Below are 17,543 nucleotides of genomic sequence, written 5' to 3'. Positions count from 1 at the left end.
AAAATTTTTCGAATTTTTAAAATTGAAACAAACCAAAATACTAGTTTTTTTTTTTCTCTTTGGAGGCAACAATTTTTTTGCCGCCTTCTATGTGTCAAAACCCATAATATCAATTCTCACTAGATTATTTAAATTATTTCTCATCTTTTTGGAAAGGAAAGAGGAACGTTTTATCATCTTTTACAAGAGATGATGATTCCAATTATCTAGTATTATTAATATTAAGACAATTAATACACACACATATATGTATTTTAGTGTAAGGACAGACATAACAGATCTCCATATTTATATATCAATTATATAGATACTATATATAATGTTTTAATTAAAAACTGGATGATTTCATTTTATTTAGAAGACTTAATTTTTTTCAATTAAAATTCTTGGAATTCCATAAAATTATTTTTCAAAATTGTCATAATTTTTTGTTGTTACAAAGATTTTGATGAATTTCTCATGGTTCAAGGGACTTCTAATTCTTTTAAAGTACTCTCTAATATGCTTTTTTTTTTAAAAAAAACAAAAAAGTGCTCTGATTCTCTAATACATTTATTTATGGCCAAATTAGGGGAGAAGTAACTAGTAAATGATTATTTCTTTTCTGATAAGTAATATATTACTCCCGACACAAAAAATAAAATTAAAAAATTAAAAAAATAATATAAGTGGACCAATACTTAATTCCAGAAATACCCTTGGCTTATCCAAAAATGCACCACCTTTCCTGTTTAAAATAGGGACCAAAAAATGCCAGAGACACAGACGCTAGCTTTTCTCGAGACCAGAGAGGCTGTGTGCTTTTCTTTGATTGTTCCAAAGAGAAATCAAAATCTTGTGAAGAAGAAGAAGAAGAAGAAGAAGAAGAAGAAAGAAAGATGTCAAAGGAAGTGAATGAAGAAGGACAAACTCACCGCCATCACCATGGCAAGGACTACGTGGACCCACCACCAGCACCACTCATTGACATGGCTGAGCTCAAGCTCTGGTCCTTTTACAGAGCTCTCATAGCCGAGTTCGTGGCCACTCTCCTCTTCCTCTACGTCAGTGTTGCCACTGTCATTGGCCACAAGAAACAAAGTGATGCCTGTGGTGGTGTTGGCCTTTTGGGTATTGCATGGGCCTTTGGTGGCATGATCTTCGTCCTTGTTTACTGCACCGCTGGCATTTCTGGTAAGCTAAACTCAAAACCCCACAAACCCTTTCACAAGCTTCTATATTTAAGCTTGCCCATGTACAAAAGTTGCAAGTTTTGAAGTTTTTTTCCAGTTTTTCGTTACAAGCTACAAACTTCAAGTTTTCATGTGCAAAGTTAAAATTTTGAAGAGTACCCAGTTGGTTTGTTTGAGTGATTTGGTAACTGGTTGTGTTATTTTTGTTGTAGGTGGTCACATTAACCCTGCTGTGACGTTTGGGCTGTTCTTGGCAAGGAAGGTATCATTGATCAGGGCTGTGGCTTACATGGTGGCTCAGTGCTTGGGTGCCATTTGCGGTGTTGGTTTGGTCAAGGCCTTCATGAAGCATGAGTACAACTCACTTGGTGGTGGTGCTAACACTGTGGCTTCTGGCTACAACAAAGGATCAGCCTTGGGTGCTGAGATTATTGGTACCTTCGTGCTTGTTTACACAGTCTTCTCGGCCACAGACCCCAAGAGAAGCGCTCGTGACTCTCACGTGCCCGTATGTATTAGTAGCCCTCCTTAGCGCACGTTCAATGTGGTTACTAATTTTGGCCTTTAAATTTTCAATTTTTTTTTTCTTTTGGCTATGGCTTGCAGGTTTTGGCTCCACTTCCAATTGGATTTGCTGTGTTCATGGTTCACTTGGCCACCATCCCCATCACTGGAACGGGCATCAACCCTGCTAGGAGCTTTGGTGCTGCTGTTATCTACAACAATGACAAGGCCTGGGATGACCATGTACGTAAAAAATTGTGTATATCTGAATTTTGTGTTTGTTTGTTGTGTTTCTATGATATACTAAATAAATAATATGTGTGTCATCTTCTGCCAGTGGATCTTCTGGGTTGGTCCTTTCGTTGGAGCATTGGCTGCAGCGGCATACCACCAGTACATCTTGAGGGCTGCTGCTATCAAGGCTTTGGGATCATTCCGCAGCAACCCTTCAAACTAAGAAAGCAAATTATGATGAATATGAACCACCAACCAGAATAGCTTTATTTATCTCTTTTTCCTTTCTCTCTTTCTGTTATTTGTTCGCTTGTGTCTATTATGAGATGATGTTTGCTATGATAATTATGACCCTTCTCTTTATTTTTCCATTTCATATTTTGATTGAGTAGCTATAGCTTTGTCTCCGTGAATCATTGTTAATGAGTAGTGGTGATGTTTGTTTTTTCCTAGTTTCGTTTCTTTCCTATCATCTTTTATTTTTTTTAATACATCTATGATGTATCTTTTATTTTCTCCCTTTTTTATCTTATCAACTTTTTTTTTTAATTCTGTTATATAGAGATTATTGTTGATATTATATTATATATTATAATAAATATTTATGATCATATTATATAATTAGGATCACCATTATATATTAACACACTGAAATTAACACACTGAACGGAGTACTGAAATTAACTTTCATATCATTTTTTATGGAGACTTAAATTTATATATTTAAACATTATAAGAAAAAACGAGTGGCAGTTTACTAATTTACTTGCGTAGCACTACAATCAATATACACGCCACGCAGGCTATTGGGTCAGAATGAAAATTGGCAAAAGATTGAACTTGATGAGTTGAAATTAGCTAGTATTCAATGGATGGGATGGATCTCTTTTAAAAAAAAAAGAAAAAAAAAAAGCTCTTTTTTCACCTTGACATGAGAATTAATGCATGCCAAGTGTCTTTGCAAATAGCACTTTGAAAGAAGCGAAGATGCTTTCGCTGGGGGTATAAGGGTAATTTAAGTTTGTAAGTTTGTGTATGCTGCCAAACCATTTTCACTCCGCTGGAAAGCTCTTATTTAAATGCTGCTAGCATTGGCATTGGCACTGCGCACTGGGAAAGCTTTTGGACCCAACTGCCAGCTCTGATGTTTCCACGTGTCATGCGATAATGGGGTGGCATGTATGGCATCACATGGGTGGTGGGTGAGTGTGATGGGTCCATCTCTATCATCAGATCAAGCCCCACAACGGTTCCCCTACAAAAAAAATCCAAAACAAGAAATGTGATTTTTCCTTGGATTTACAATTTTTTTTTTTTTTTTCAAAAAGTGGGATTGCGGGAATGGCATTATTGAAATCATGGGACATGGTTTATCAGAAAGTAATCTTCTTTTAACAAAAGTAATTCGATCTTTACAACGGTTTATCAGAAAGCGAGAGAAAGAGAGAGTGGGTGGTCCTGAATTGGGGGGTTGCCAAAATCATGCTGCCAGTGGTCCGCAGAGCTTACGGTGGTCCAGAGTGTAAAAGGATCACGAGGATAGCCTTAATGACTGAAGCATGTGCGGTTCAAAATGACTCAACCAAAGCTTCCTCATTGGGCAAGCTTTGATTGGGTTAGCTTTGGCTTAGCTTAGCTTCTCTACATAGGCCATTACCAAAGGTCTCGATTGATATTCACTTACCTCGGGTGTCTATTATTTACCGAGAGGCTCAAGGATCTGAATGACGACACATCAAACATTTAACCTAAGACTTCTAGACGGGATTTGAAACATTTGAATGACATTTGCCATATTGATACACAATTGCAACATTTTGACATTAATGTTCTCCGTCGATTACATACAAGCTCCCAGAGCCAACTCCTAGGTTAAGTTTAATTGTCATGATATTTGTTCGGTTCTGTTGCTTAATCACGCATGGTAATATCGTTTCACCGTACGGTAATAGGCACAAGTAAATCTTTGCTTGAGTTTACACATCCTCCCAGCCAAGCAGCAACAATTCACAGCAGGTATTTAGTAATTCAAACTCGTGAGCTAGATCAAACAACAGTCTAGAAATAAAGCAGAAGAAGATGGATTAATAAAAGCAGTGAAAAAGCATATCCTGATTACATTATATTAACCCAAAATTCAAATTCACCTTAACTTGGTCAAATATCAAACTGAACAATAAGTCCGACAACTAACAACCATACACAAGCAAATCAAAAGATTTTCATTGCAAAATAATGTAAGTGTTACAACTGCCAAGTACCTCAGTCGGGCAAGGCAGTTCCTCGTTCGAGATTGTTTTTGATCTCCAGTGTGTATTTACCAAATGCTCGCTCGATCTTCTTGTTGAAATGCTCATTACGGTCATTGATTGAGTCAATGTCTTTTTCTTCATGGAACCTCCTCCTTCGGCTAAAGGAATTGCGTTTTTCTTCCCGGTCTTTGAGTTCTTTCACCATCCTGTCAATTTTATCCTCGGAAATCTTCGGTGACTACAGAAATAAAAGAACATGAAATTTGTGAATTACGGTACCTAAACTTGAGCAAAATTTTACCAAAATGCACCAAATTTTGCAACAGAACTGTACCTTCCCATACTGAAGGCTTGAAGCATCGCGGTAGAACTCTGGATCAGCTTCTTTCATTTTGTTATATTCCTCTAAATCAACCTCAACATTCTTTGTTCTCTTTTTGTATGCATCGTACAATGCCTTCTGATTGAAAACTGTTAAAACAATATAGGTTAGCTTTGTACTCGTTAATTCTGTAATTTAGGATACAATCAAGTTTCATTTTTTCAATAGCACATTTAACCATACACTCATTTAGAAAATCAAAGTAATCTTAACACAAGCACAAGAGAAAAAGTTGAAAATGACTGTTAAGAACATCTCGATAGTCGACAAATTCATTCATGCAGCAATATGAAATCTTTACTGCTACAAGCTAAGTACAGAACTTTTTGATTCGTAAGATAACATATCTACAACCTTGCATCCAACTTCCAAGTCACCCGGAAATTTCAATAGATAAATATCCACATGCATGCACGTTCCTGCTTAATTCCAATGCCTGTCCAGAATATTGAATACTCCCATGATCTAATTTAAAGGAGCTCCAACACAATTAAATTGGACGCAGTGAACCCCCTAATGCAAAAGTGGACAATTCATCAAATCTTAAGTTGTTCTTGATATTGGATATGATTCTAATATGTGTACTCATTTTTGTTTAAAATAGAAGAAAATAAAATATATTTGCATGCTCTTTTGTAGCACAACCATACAAGTACACAAATATGTGAATAGAACCAGGGGAAAAGACCAGCAAGTATATGTAGAATGAAGTGAAGTCAAAATATGCAAGGACACAAGCTCACCATCCCAACCAAATGGGGCAGGATCCTTCTCCCATTTCTTATATTTTGCCTCTGCAGCTTCTTGTGTATCTAGCATAAAGGCCTTTGTCATATCCAAACCATTTGCATCTAGAAGTTTTCCAATCTTTCTCTTCCTTTCCTCAAGCCACTTTTGTTTAGATATTCCCCTAGACTCTTGTGGAGGTTCCATTCTTTTCTTTTCAGCGACCATTGCTGTTTGATTCGCTTTTCTTGCCTCATTCTGCAAGTATGCAGGCAACAGCACCATCAATAACAAATCAAATTTGAAAGGAAAAATAAGATATATATATATATATATATATATATAAACAAAGGGAGAAATTCCAATCAGCTTAAAAGCATGCCTCTTATTTAATGAAAGCTTACCATCTTAAGTCTTAACTCGAACAGTTTTTTCTGTCTTCCAGTAAGCTTTGTAAAATCTCCTTCCACATCCTCCTCAGCTGGTTTGTCATTGTCACTATCTGAACCTGCTTCAAGTTTAGGATTTTCATGATGTAGGTCCTCAGCCACGTCAGAAGCCAATGTATTAGACTGACCACTGCTGCCACTTGCCTGAACGGCTTCTGAAATTGTGTAAAGTTGAGATTTAAGAATGGAAATATCAAGTAAAATTAAGCAAAAATAATCAAACATGGTTCTTGATTGCCACTATCACTTGTTTCAAACAACAATGAAATTAAACATGGTTCAGGTATAGCATAGAGCTTTAGAGTAGCTATTGCAAGTATCGAGTTAGTCAAACAGGAGGAAAGTATTTGCCAAAATTCAACACTTTCAACTAAAACATGCATTATCCCATTAAATAAGAGATGATATGTTCCGGATAAGATCAAATCCTATCCTAGACACTGGCCACAGCATCTTTCGCCCTAGTTTCTAGAATATCATGGAGTCAAAAAGTGGCCGTTACACTTTCTCGAAAAAAGTATGTAGAAGGTCACACACGGCCATGTTTTCCACCCTAACCCTACACCTCATTGGAAAAACTATAACCAACAAATAAACAATCAAATGGAATAAAGGAAGAAGAATTACCTCTTTCGTCTTCAAACATTCGAACTTTTGCTTCAGCAATCTTTCTGAAGCAATAATCAACGCATTCGTGGTACGGATTTGACGCATTGATACAATCAGGATGCACTCTTCTCTCTTCCATGATTTCACCTCTTTCTTCTAACAAAACTTCAATTTCCTGAACAACACACTACAATAATTAAAACCCTCCATTCGAGAGACTCAATTAGCAAAACGAAAACCCTAAATTGAATTTCTTTCTCTTGAGTGTTAATTTAACTCTAAAACTTCAGCTAAAGGAGATTCTTTTACGCATATATATCAAATTTGAACTTCTTTTCGGTACAGCACTTAGAAACAACACTAGCTCAAATGAATCGATATCAATTGAAATTCAATAATCGTAACCCCAGAATTTGAATTTTTTTTTTCTTCTAAGCAACCAAATAGATATAAAATAGCAGCACCTAGAATCTAAAACATCCAGCGAAAACTTGAAAGATGTCGTAAACTAACCGGTGAAGAAACAGCTCTGATTACTATCCTCTCTCTCAAAACTTGATTGATAAAAAAATTGATCGAAGTGCGAGCGACTCAGGTATTTGATTTAGGGATTTTTTGGGTGCATTCGGTATTAAGATGGTGTTTTTAGAAAAATGAAAAAGATGTTTAAGAAAATGGAAAATGTATTCAGTATCAATTTTTTTTTTAAATGTGTTTAATACTGGAGAATTATATATGCTTCTAATTGAATAAAGTAATAATAAATTATATGAGATAAAATTTAATTAGGATGCATTGAATCTGGCTTAAAATTCGTTTTTCTATATAAAATTATTTTACAGATAATAAAGACGACAAATTAAGGGGCAGTACTATTTTATTACTCATACTTTGATTATTTGTTTTCGAAATTCAAAGTTAGTAAATTTTTTTTTTTGATATAATCACGAGGTATCCTGGGGAGGACCCCAACTATAGGTGATTATTTTCAAATTACTTTCTTATTTTTTAAAACTTCAATTTATTCTCTCTTTTTTCTTAAGATAAAAATCACTTACATCCTCATTTTTTCTTTATTTTTTTTTTAAAAAAAGAGAGAAAATTTTGAGGTTTTTAAAATTATGGAGGATAATTTAAAATAGTTAATTCATGAGAAGAGTAATGCAAAATTTATCCAATTACAAATCATAGAAACTATAATCTATTTATTTAGGTTTAGTTTGATAATATTGTAGCTTTAAAAATTATTACTATTAACTATACCGTAAAAATAATTAGCTATAAAGAGAATTAGTTAAACGTTTGATAAAATTTATATTTAAAGGTACTGTGAGTTTTAAAATGAGTCATATATATTTAGTAAATCTTACTGTTAAATTGCTGAAAAAATATAAAGAATTGAATTGAACATAATGTTGAATAAATTTTTTTAATGCATTTATAAACATGTGTATAGAATTTTTTTTATTGTATATATAAAAATTGATAACTAAAATAAGTATTTTATATTATTAAATTTTTTTATTTTGTTATCTCAATATACTTGGTGATAATATTAATCTCTTTTAAGGATAATGATTTTATTTTTTTAATTAATAAGGATAGTTTTAGATTTTTATAATATATATGAGGATATATATAATTTTGTATTAAGTATAAAATAATTTTCAAAATTAAATTAAAAAAATAACTTTACTAAATACCAAAATTAACTTTGAGCTTTTTAAAATTACTTTTGAACTTTCCAAAAGTAATCCCAAACAGACTCTAAGAGGTTGTTTGTTAAATGTTTGAAGTATGAAATTTTATTAATTTCAGATTTTTTTTAAATTTACTTGTTTGTTTTTTGTAACTTATGTCTGACTTTCAGACATTTATATCTGAATAAAAAAAGTAAACTTTTGTTACTTTTATCTGAATGAAAAAAAATCTGAATGATAAGTAAATATTATATTATAGAAATATCTCTATAAAATAATTTATTTCCTAAACTATAAAATAGAATCTTTTTTTATTTTTAATTTACAAGGACGTAAATGTCAAATAATCAAGTTTAAGGTGTTTTTTATTATAAAAATAAACAAGATATCATTTATATTTAGATATTAAAAAAAGAAAAACAAACATGTGATTCAAATTTTTGTATTTAGACCCATTCAAACTTCAGAAAAATTTAGACCCATTCAGATTTCAGATAAAAAAAAACAAACACTACCTAAGTTAGGGTGTGTAATTACATGTGGTATTATCTTTTAAATGGTGTTTTTATATTTTTTTATAATATATGAATGATTTAGTTTTTTGTAGATTTAAAAATGCGTTTGATAACTTATTTTAAAGGCAGCATCCGAAAATAAAAATATAAAAATATACTTCATAATTTTTCTAATAGATTATGAATGCACCAAACCATGAGACCTACCTTTTTTATTTTATTCAACGAACAGTTGAGTTTTAATGGAAAGTGGGAGACATATGGGCTCGCCAGAATTGCTTTTTTAAGAGTGTTTTCTTGAAAAAAAAGTAAGAGTAGAACCGATTAGAGCTGGTAAAATGGGTCATTAGGTTGTATTTGTGTCATGTCAGTTTTATTTTGTGTCAAATTTAGTTCAATAAAAAAACGACCTATTTAATAATCGTGTCAAAATACTAAGATTCTAACCTGACATTGAAAATAAATTGATTATCTAATAACCTGCTTAATATTTATATATTTAACAAAATTTATATTAAACATTTCCGCGCGCGCACACATCTACCAAAGTGTTACACATTTTATACCATTGAAGTTTTAATTTTATCTATGTAAATAATATTATATATTGATATTATCAAAAAATATACATGTCTACTAATATTTTACACAGTTATACTATTGAACTTCTAAATCTAAATAAAATTTTATAAAATGTATATGTTCATCGTAAAAAAAATAAAAAAATAAAAAAAGAGAATCATGTCCAATATATAAGTTTAGATGATAAGAACCTACAAATTAATTTAAAAATAGAAAATATAATTATATCATTGATCGGATAAATAAATAAAGAACTTTAACCCGACACCCAAAAAAATCGTATCGACCCAGACATGACCCATTTAATAATAATATCAAATTTGACAACTCATATTCATTTATTCGTGTCGTGTTCGTGTTGAATAATCGAATTATGTCAAATTTTGCCAGCTGTAGAATCGATGGTTGCATAATAAATATAAAACAATAATTTGACATTTTTTATTTTTTTCCTTTTTATTAAGGTGGGATAAAATGAGTTGTACTCGTTTTCCATCAATGATGGAAAATTGGAAACGTCATTGTTTAAATGCCCACAAAACTTGTTTTATTGTTTTCCGTTTTTGAAAAATAGAAAATGGTAAACCAAAAACAATATCCAACTACCTCTATAAATCACAAAAATACAATACAATATCCAAGGCATAATAATGAATTCCTTTTTTAATTATAATTTAAATTCTTTTATTATTTTTCTAAAAAAATATGTTTTATAAAACACGTAATTGAACACATTCTTCACCATTTATTAAAACATGTGATCGAACATTTTCTTCACTTTATATATATGCATATGTGTATGTGTGTGTGTGAGTACATACATACATATATATATATATATATATATATATAATCAAAATACAACAAAGGCACTCGCATTATTGTAACTTTTCTTTATTTTTTGTCGTCGCGGTTTAAATACATTGGGAAGTCGGGTGGGACTAAAACACTAAACATATAACAATTAGTATTTTTGTGTAAAATGCCAATGATTTTATACGAAACTCTAAAAACAATTTCAAAAGTTTCAAAAATCAAGAAAAATATTTTACAATTTTCTATTTTTAGGACCACATTTGAAAATGCAACGCCGTAAATATCCTGATGAATAAAATGTGATGTGTAAGATTGAATTTTGTAAATAATGGTCTGTGTAGGGGTAGCAGTACAGTACAGGTAAGCCCAGGTCAAACAGAGTCACAAACCCAGATGGCTAGTTTATACAAGATTAATTTATATTACTTAACACAATGCCTTGCACACCTCTCAGCATTCTGGCCAAGATCAAGTTTCAACTATGTGACTGTAGTAGTTCAATACTAAAGCAAAGCCTAATATCAACCAATTACATGTTGCCTTATTGCATTAATAACTGCATTCCAAAAAAGAAAACAAGACTCAAATGAGCTCCCTTGGCAAATTCATTACAAGATCTCATCAGCCAGGGATTTCTGGCTAAATTTTGTTACCTTGGATTGTGTTGCTTGAATAATCTGCTCCAAGCGATTAGATTCCAATTCGAGGTCACTCAAGCGAGCTTTGGTTTTGGCAACACTTTCCTTGAGACCAGCAACCTCCTTTTCCTTCAGAGCTAATTCATTCATCTGGGATTCTAGTTCTTTCTTTGTTGACTCCAGAAGATTCACACAGTTGGCTTTTGCTGCATCGATTGTTTGATGTTGAGTACTGAACTCAATGGCTTCTGAGATTTCATTGAGAATATTTCGCAGCCAATCAACATCAATTTGTGCAGATTCTACGTCCTTAAGAACAGCCATCATTTCTTTGACTTTGGCTTTGGTCATCTGCATGAGTGAAGTGGATTGCAACTCTTGAACCACAGAGCAAAGACACTCTAAATAGTATGCGCGCATGGAATTTGATTCCAGATTGCAATTTGCTGCAATATCTCCATATCTGCTGATGATTGATTGCAGAATTGAAGAAATGCTTGCTCTCACATGGTATTTCCCCACGGACACAGAATCCGAAATTACAGATTGTGCCTCTTCATCATCACTGTCTCCAGAAGCGAGGTCAATTCCTGAGAAACTGAAGTTCCTAGACCCATCAGCTGGTCTAGGAATGTCTTCTCCACCATCCTCAGTACTATGATGTATCTCAATGGGAGCTTGAACCTTGTTATCTTTTCCATTCTTGGATGGGGATGCACCAGGCAGGGAGGTAACACTCTCCTTTGGAGGGCTTTTGGACATATCATTCTGTCAGAAAAAGAGGACGTATGTGAGCCAAATGAATATAGAAAAAAGAAAATATGCAACACATTTAAGAGGGGCAGAGAGAAGGCACCGCACCATTTTGATGTTTTCAGATGGAGGCACTGACTGAGTGGATCGAACTTTCTCCTTGTTAAGAGAATGATCTTCCGGATGAATTTCTCTAGAAAAATGTTCAGGACGAGAAAAGGACTTGCCATTCTCGGATTCCACCTTTTTCTTAGGATAATTTTCAGATCGAGCATGTTGACCGTTAGCTTTCTGACCTCCAACAGCAACCTTATCAACCGCTCGAGGGGTTAGAGGCGACCCTGGCTGAGAATCAGATGCCTTATTTTTCCTGCCAAAGCTCCAGGACCCTGCGATAAAAATGAAAATTTGACCGTCTTAGGAATCAAACATCAAAGCGATGACACATCCCAGATAATCAGATTGTTCCCAAAGTGGATTCTTCAATTGTTATCAAATGTTGTCAAAAACAGAAACAATTCATAAATTGTGCCAAAATACATAGAATCCTATAATGAGCCTAATTCTGCAAGCAGAAATTGGATTTCCTCCATTCTCGGACAGATACATGGCTGATGGCTTTATACAGCAGCACATTTCACGGTTCTTCCTGGTTCATAAAATGGAGAACACATAACAAGATTTTTGGGCTAAAAGAGGTTTTTCACTCTCTTCTGTGCTCCTCATTTCAATAATTAGTTTCTCTTATAAGTTTATCTTCTTTTTTAAAGATCTACTTGTCTACTTGTGCTCATCTGCATTTTCTTTGCTCACAATGCAGAAGGCTAACCTCCCCCACACACTGAGAAAAAAGAAGAAGAAGAAGAAGAAGACGAGGTCTCTTACTCAAATGCAAATGCAGAAGCAGAAAGAGAAGAAAAAGAAGAAGAAGAAGAATGTAAACGGGAAAAGTATGAACAATTTGATAGGAAATAGAATGTATATGAATAAAGAAAAGAACACCTGATTCTTTATTAACACCCCGAGCATTAGCCTCTCCATTTCTTTTGAAGCAATGTTCACCACATTCATGGTAAGGATTAGATGCTTTAATGCAAGTTGGGTCTACTTTCCTCCCTTCATTCTTCTTTACGCTAATTACACCTTCTGTTACACCATTGTGATTATCTAAAAGAAATGGAAAATTCATACCTACTTTCAGTAACTGCTCAACTAAACCATTAAGATTCGAACACTTTTGAAGCCCACGCCATCGTAAGCTTGACGCTCCCCAAAATCGGGAAAGAAGTAAAACAAAAGAACAAAGAAAAGAACACCTGATTGTTTTTTAAATCCCAGAGCATTGGCCTCGCCATTTCTTTTGAAGCAACGTTCACCACATTCATGGTAAGGATTAGACGCTTTAATGCAATTTGGGTTCACTTTCCTCTCTTCATTCTTCATTTTGCTAATTACACCTTCTTTTACACCATTGTGATAATCTAAAGGAAACGGAAACAATTGCACCTACTTTCAGCAAGAGGTCAATGAAGCCATAATAGTTCAAAAACTTAATCTGATCCCACTGTTCTTTTAGATCATTATCAATTTGATAGCCATCCAGAACTTCGTGAAAGAGAATGCTACAGATTTTACATGAGACTTAACCAACATGTCAAAATTACACCAAAAATTAAAATGTAACCTGATAAATCACAAAGAAATGCATGCTTTAAGAAATGATTTGTGACAGAAAATATCAAAATAGCAGTGAAGAACTAATTGGAATTTCAGTTTTGTTAAACTAATGTTACGAAAGTAAAGCTTCTCATCAAGCAAGAGGTAGCACCACAACCAATCTAAGAAACTTGAAGAAAATTTACCACCTCTCAAGATTACTCAACTGATATAGAAAACAAAAAAAACAAGGCGTGGCACTCTCATTCGACTTCAAAAATGTTGAAACATACGACAATTCTGACAAAAATAATTACCTAATTTCTTTTTTGGGGTTTCCTTATGTCCGTGTCCTTGAGCGATCTTTTCCAAGCAAGCCATACCGCATTCATGATAGGGATTGGAAGCATTAAGGCAGTTTGGGTGAACTCTTCCGTTCTCAGCAGCCATGTGTCCTTTGAATTCACCCAAACCACTGCTAATTCAAAGGAGGATTAACACAGCCTGTACCAAAATCAAGAAACATTAATCAAGCAAATAGACAATTACCCCCCTCTAATATTACTTGGCAAATTCTTTTGCACACACCCTAACTCCGCTCCACCCTACAAAAGAATTTTCAGGTATGCGGGGGCAATCGATCCCTTGACTTCTTGCCCCTCCCGCACATTGTTCTATTGATTAAATCTTTTAGCATCTTTTTATTTTTCTTTTGGGCTTCAAACTCATTCTTCTCCACCAAACTTAAGAAAGAAACAGAAAGAGTCAAAATTCCCTTGAAGCAAGAATCCTAGAGGTATGTAAGAAGTTACAAATTCATAACTAATTGATTAATTGCAAAAATAATTAGAGATATTAGAAACCAACAGCATGGCCATTTCAACTAACACTAACAAACCATAAGCACTAAGAATCCCTCGCAAGAAAAGAAACCCAAATCCATACAAAGACATATGAATTAGCCAAAAAAAAAAAAATCAAGAGAAAGAAAAAAGAGATACCCAGATGAGCTTTAAGCAAGATTATTGCTTGGTTGGGGCGGGCGGTGTAGCTCAAGGCCTAGTTCTGAATGAGCTTTCAGCCAGATAAAGCTTTTCCCAAGTTTGTGCTGCTTTGCTTTGATTGATGCTGCAGGCCTGCTTTTTTTCTTCGCTCGAAAAGATTTCTCTGACAATCAATCGCCAACTTTCTAGATGCGGCAGTATTATATTGACCGAAACAAATGAATGGCTCATAGCTGTGTATAAAAATAAATATATTTGTCCTCAAATCACTTGGAATTTTTACATTTGTTGACCAGCACACCACGCTAGCGTTGAGACTTGAGAAAAAATGAAGCTTCCTTTACAAATTCGTCCCAATTACTGACGACAGGGAACTCTGAGTCTGACGTTAACATAACGTTGACTTGAAACAACAACCCAATTTTTGACTCTCATGCGTCTGATGCGCGTTTGTCCATTTGTGTAATCCCGGCACCATACACCCCAAGTTTGAATTTTAACCAGAGACCGTTCGGCAAGTTTGGTTTTTTTAACATTAATTTTTATTATATGAATATGATAGAAAATTAGTTTAATTTTTAATCCGTACTTATTAAATGTTTTAATATTATAATTTTTAAAAGTTACAGTTACCTAACATACTAAACAGAGGCCTTAACATTTAATACAAAACTCATAACATAATCTCAGTGATGGATGCACCTCTTTCATGTAGATTTTTTTAACTTTGATATATTAATTGTATGATTTTCTTTTTTCGTCAAAAAAAAGAAGTAATAATAATAATAATAATAATAATAATAATAATAATAATAATAATAATAATAATAATAATAATGAAAAGAGATTGCTAAAATTTTAGGTAACATCGCGGCGTAACTCGAGGCAACCCAAGTCGTCAGGAAAAACAAAAAATTGAATTGAAAAAATTGCTTATTTTTTACGAATTTTCCATTTGGCCATCTCATTTTTATATAATTCTGCCATGGCCTACTGAATTTTATGATGTATTCACCATAAACTATTTTGTTGGCCTATTTTAATTTTACAGTTCTGATCTTATAGCTTAATCAACTTTACAAGTTTCGAATATGAGCTCCATCAAATCAAAATCCTGATTTTACCGTTAGGTGAGATCTCATATCTTAATCAACTTTACATTTTTCTAATATGAGTTCCATCAAATCAAAATCTTAATTTCACCGTTAGGTGAGATGAAAGTAGTTTAAAAATTAGAGGCTCATTTAATAAAACATTACTCACAAACGATGAAACTACTTCTCAGTTCATAATGATAAAAGAAAATTTCTCCACCTCCGTACAGTCTTTTCTATGCGTATGGAAATTCTCAATAACAGATACGCCGTTTGATAAAAAAAACATTTAATATCATCGAGAAGTTTCATAATTTTATTATAAATAGATGTGATGTTGCGGTTGTCAAATCTTGAAAACTTGTAACTCAAGGTTGAAAACTTAGTTTTTAAAAAAAAGAACACAAAAAGTAGAAGGTGGAGCAATCGGACTAGAATCGACCTCCAATTCAAACTATAGTTCAACTTATACATAATTTGGGCAAAATGGCTGCCCTACACACAAAACTTGATAGGTCTAGAACAAAAATTAAAAAAATGAAAGAAAATAAGCTGGTATGATTCTAAGGAACGGAAGTATTGGAATCCGAATCTCATTGATGAGACATGAGACCCCCTTAAATTGCTGGTTAAATAGGACCTGTCTATGTTACAGATTCTGTAACAAACATCTCCCGTCATCCCACCATCCGATTTTCTTTTGTTTAGTTTCTCACTCCACATCCAACCACATCCAACGGCTGATGCCGCAGTCTGTAGCTTACAGATTCTGTAACGTAGTTTTGTCCGGTTAAATATAATAACTTACGGCAGCAAGGCAAGTAACAGGTAACAGCTAAGCTGTGCTGTGCTGTGCAGTTCGGTTAAGTTGGCTTCGCAAACGCCGCCTACGAAATGCAATATTAAATAAAAAGTCATTCAACAAAATCTCCATCGTTCGGACAACACAATACAGGCATGACACGTGCTTCCTTGATGATCACACGTAAAGGCTTTTACATTACGAAAAGATTAATTGTTAGGTATCACGTGGCAGCAGCGAGAAGTCACGTAAATTAGATTGACTTTTTGGATTCCCCCCTCCAAATCAAATAATCACCACACAATTCTTGGGATTTGGGAATCTAATGAAATCATTTTTTTTTCTTTTTTTTGGGGGGGGAGGTTATGGACCGTAGGCCGTAGCACAGAGTAGCTCATCAGGTGATTCACGAGTTTGTAGATTATTTTATAATCCACCAATAATTTTGTTAATGAAGACTTAAGAGTTTATACATAAATATTCAGAATATTCGACAGCATCAAATGAACTTCCAAAAGTAGTTGATATGCATGTAAAAGCAACTATACATTTTGATTATTAAGGTTTGATGAATCACGCTCGCACCTTTTAAGAACTAAAATAATGAAATATATCTATATATAAGTATAACCAAGAAAAAAAAAACTAAATTAATGAAATTGAGAAAAATAAAATTAAGATAGTCTATGGAATGGGCATAGTAAATGGTTATCAAGAGTAATTAATAATAGTTTTTTTAATATAAATTTAATTTAAGGATAAGTGCTTGTAGTATTTTTTTAAAACATAAATTAAAAGCACCGCCACTAATTCTTTTTGTTTATTATATTTTAGTAACGATATAATTATATGAATTTTTTTTAACAATTCAAATACCCAAAACGTTTATTTTTTTAATTTTGAATAGAACCTTCGTTAACACGAAACAAAACATTTTACTTTAAATCATTTGGATGCCTGCTAATCTTACTGAACAAGGAAATCAAAATAGAATGAATTAAAATATGTTTATAAATTTTATTACTCGATACAAATAAGGCGAGGTTAATTGAACTCAATTTTTTTTAATTTCCATTTTGGTAAAAATAATATAATTGTTGAAATTAAAAATAATTATTGTAATTCATTCACGCATTCTTAAAAATAATAATATTACTCTTAATTAAATGCCTTATTTTCTCATCAGGACAGAACTATCCAACTATAAAAGTTTCATCAGGACTGAACTCTTTCTATGTTTCTCTTTTCACTAATTTAGCCCCTTTCACATACTATTAATTTGAGCAACCGAGTTAATTAAGGTTGGCTTATCCTTTAAGGATTTAAAATAGGCCAAAAGATTAACCATGTTGTAATAAATCAGTATTACTTGAATACATGGTATAATAATTTTAACGATTAGGAGAATATTGGAACCAAATTATCATGAAACTCATCCCTTATTTCAAACTTCCAAGGGGAAAGGAGTATTGCAATGTCTTCAGTAAATAACATCGCTGGTAATCTTTGACTTTTTTGATAAAGCAAATTGACTACTTTTAACCTTGGCACGTGTGATGTTTTAATAATACTTTAACTCCAAAAAAAAAAATTTAAAAAAATAAAAAATAGTAGTAGTAAAATAATTTCATACAAAAGAAACAAAAATGTTATCC

General features: G+C 33.1%; 3 protein-coding genes across 3 annotated transcripts; 1 reads left to right on the top strand and 2 right to left on the bottom strand.

Moving 5' to 3' along the window:
- The first annotated feature begins 752 nt into the window (after positions 1-752).
- On the top strand, positions 753-2,362 carry LOC18034159 (probable aquaporin PIP2-8). Its single transcript, XM_006422521.2, has 4 exons — positions 753-1,173; positions 1,385-1,680; positions 1,779-1,919; positions 2,014-2,362. The coding sequence occupies exons 1-4, from the start codon at positions 879-881 to the stop codon at positions 2,131-2,133; spliced, it is 852 nt and encodes a 283-aa protein (XP_006422584.1). The 5' UTR covers positions 753-878; the 3' UTR covers positions 2,134-2,362.
- Positions 2,363-3,994: 1,632 nt separating this feature from the next.
- Positions 3,995-7,010, bottom strand: LOC18033839 (pre-mRNA-splicing factor syf2). Its single transcript, XM_006422518.2, has 6 exons — positions 6,842-7,010; positions 6,347-6,503; positions 5,675-5,874; positions 5,288-5,528; positions 4,497-4,633; positions 3,995-4,400 (listed from the first exon to the last, which is right to left on the bottom strand). Exons 2-6 carry the CDS (start codon positions 6,465-6,467, stop codon positions 4,173-4,175), a joined length of 927 nt encoding a protein of 308 aa, XP_006422581.1. The 5' UTR covers positions 6,468-6,503; positions 6,842-7,010; the 3' UTR covers positions 3,995-4,172.
- A 3,281-nt stretch (positions 7,011-10,291) lies between these two features.
- LOC18035309 lies at positions 10,292-14,331 on the bottom strand. Its single transcript, XM_006422514.2, has 6 exons — positions 13,990-14,331; positions 13,306-13,492; positions 12,649-12,813; positions 12,335-12,499; positions 11,441-11,721; positions 10,292-11,347 (listed from the first exon to the last, which is right to left on the bottom strand). Exons 2-6 carry the CDS (start codon positions 13,436-13,438, stop codon positions 10,550-10,552), a joined length of 1,542 nt encoding a protein of 513 aa, XP_006422577.1. The 5' UTR covers positions 13,439-13,492; positions 13,990-14,331; the 3' UTR covers positions 10,292-10,549.
- Between the last annotated feature and the right edge of the window lie 3,212 nt (positions 14,332-17,543).

Source organism: Citrus clementina, unplaced genomic scaffold (genome assembly GCF_000493195.1).
Source record: "Citrus clementina cultivar Clemenules unplaced genomic scaffold, Citrus_clementina_v1.0 scaffold_8, whole genome shotgun sequence".
NCBI lineage: Eukaryota > Viridiplantae > Streptophyta > Magnoliopsida > Sapindales > Rutaceae > Citrus > Citrus x clementina.
Note: the sequence above shows the minus strand (reverse complement) of the source record. Positions and strands in the feature narration are given on the sequence as shown.

What these genes read in the sequence shown, in the direction of transcription:
- LOC18034159 (XM_006422521.2), top strand. Translation starts at nt 879, where the DNA reads ATGTCAAAGGAAGTGAATGAAGAAGGACAAACTCACCGCCATCACCAT. An exon ending in CTCGTGACTCTCACGTGCCC is followed by an intron (nt 1,681 to 1,778) that starts GTATGTATTAGT and finishes TATGGCTTGCAG; the next exon opens with GTTTTGGCTCCACTTCCAAT. An exon ending in ACAAGGCCTGGGATGACCAT is followed by an intron (nt 1,920 to 2,013) that starts GTACGTAAAAAA and finishes ATCTTCTGCCAG; the next exon opens with TGGATCTTCTGGGTTGGTCC.
- LOC18033839 (XM_006422518.2), bottom strand. Translation starts at nt 6,467, where the DNA reads ATGGAAGAGAGAAGAGTGCATCCTGATTGTATCAATGCGTCAAATCCG. An exon ending in AATGTTTGAAGACGAAAGAG is followed by an intron (nt 5,875 to 6,346) that starts GTAATTCTTCTT and finishes ACACAATTTCAG; the next exon opens with AAGCCGTTCAGGCAAGTGGC. An exon ending in CAAGCCTTCAGTATGGGAAG is followed by an intron (nt 4,401 to 4,496) that starts GTACAGTTCTGT and finishes TTATTTCTGTAG; the next exon opens with TCACCGAAGATTTCCGAGGA.
- LOC18035309 (XM_006422514.2), bottom strand. Translation starts at nt 13,438, where the DNA reads ATGGCTGCTGAGAACGGAAGAGTTCACCCAAACTGCCTTAATGCTTCC. An exon ending in GGGATTTAAAAAACAATCAG is followed by an intron (nt 12,500 to 12,648) that starts GTGTTCTTTTCT and finishes CATTTCTTTTAG; the next exon opens with ATAATCACAATGGTGTAACA. An exon ending in CATCTGAAAACATCAAAATG is followed by an intron (nt 11,348 to 11,440) that starts GTGCGGTGCCTT and finishes TTTTTCTGACAG; the next exon opens with AATGATATGTCCAAAAGCCC.